Raw genomic sequence first — 883 nt, 5'->3', positions numbered from 1 at the left:
TAGCCGCTCCCTATTGAAATCTGCTTGGACTATGGTATTTGAGGACTCCTCTTCTTCCAACATTTTAATTCTAATTGTGTCTTCCAAGAACAACATTGCTGGAGGCAGTTCAGAGGGCGCTCGTCTTCTTGCTCAACATAATAATGAACTCTGATTTCCTCGATCGGTTGCTCGATGCTCTTTTCTCGATCCCCATCTGATGCATCTTCGGCATGGGAGTCCTTTCTAAAGCCTCTCATAGCTTGCCTGTAGCACTCCCGAGAGTCATACTAAGAGCCTTTTATACTCCCCACACGATGAATTAAAGTAATAACCCTCATCTCCCGAAGAAAAGGACGTCCCAACAGCACATTGTAAGACGACTCCTGATTCAGGACCTTAAATTCGAGCATCTTTGTTACGGACAACGGGCTTTCCCCCAAAGTACATGGCAACCGAATTGATCCCATAACTCTAACTCCCACGCCAGAGAAGCCATAGACCCATGAATCTTCCCCTGACATATCCAGATCAGGTAGTCCCATCTTCTTAAAGGTGATATAGTAGAGGATGTTTGCCGAGCGTCCATTGTCCACGAAGGCCCTATGGATATTTTTGGTTCCAATCTGGAAGGAAATAACCAGCGCATCATTGTGGGGGTGATGCACCCATCGGGCATCTGCTTCTCTGAAGGCAATATCCATGGACTCGCCCTTAAATATTTTGGGCGGTCGAGTTTCCACCCTATGAATGTCCGTGAGAGGTATGAACCGGGCTTCCCTAGCATATCTTTCCAAGGCCCGGTTGCTGCATTCCACCCGGGATCTCCCCCATAGATTGTTCGGATGCTGTCGTCCTTGACAAATTTATTTTCCTCCAGAGTTTCATTGTTCGACCCCCGCGG

The 883-nt window shown here is 47.6% G+C and overlaps 1 protein-coding gene across 1 annotated transcript; it reads right to left on the bottom strand.

Moving 5' to 3' along the window:
* Positions 1 to 269: 269 nt before the first annotated feature.
* On the bottom strand, positions 270 to 683 carry LOC141699750 (uncharacterized). The gene has a single exon (XM_074503595.1). The coding sequence runs from the start codon at positions 681 to 683 to the stop codon at positions 270 to 272; it is 414 nt and encodes a 137-aa protein (XP_074359696.1).
* Positions 684 to 883: the final 200 nt, after the last annotated feature.

Source organism: Apium graveolens, unplaced genomic scaffold (assembly GCF_009905375.1).
Source record: "Apium graveolens cultivar Ventura unplaced genomic scaffold, ASM990537v1 ctg1271, whole genome shotgun sequence".
Lineage (NCBI taxonomy): Eukaryota > Viridiplantae > Streptophyta > Magnoliopsida > Apiales > Apiaceae > Apium > Apium graveolens.
Note: the sequence above shows the minus strand (reverse complement) of the source record. Positions and strands in the feature narration are given on the sequence as shown.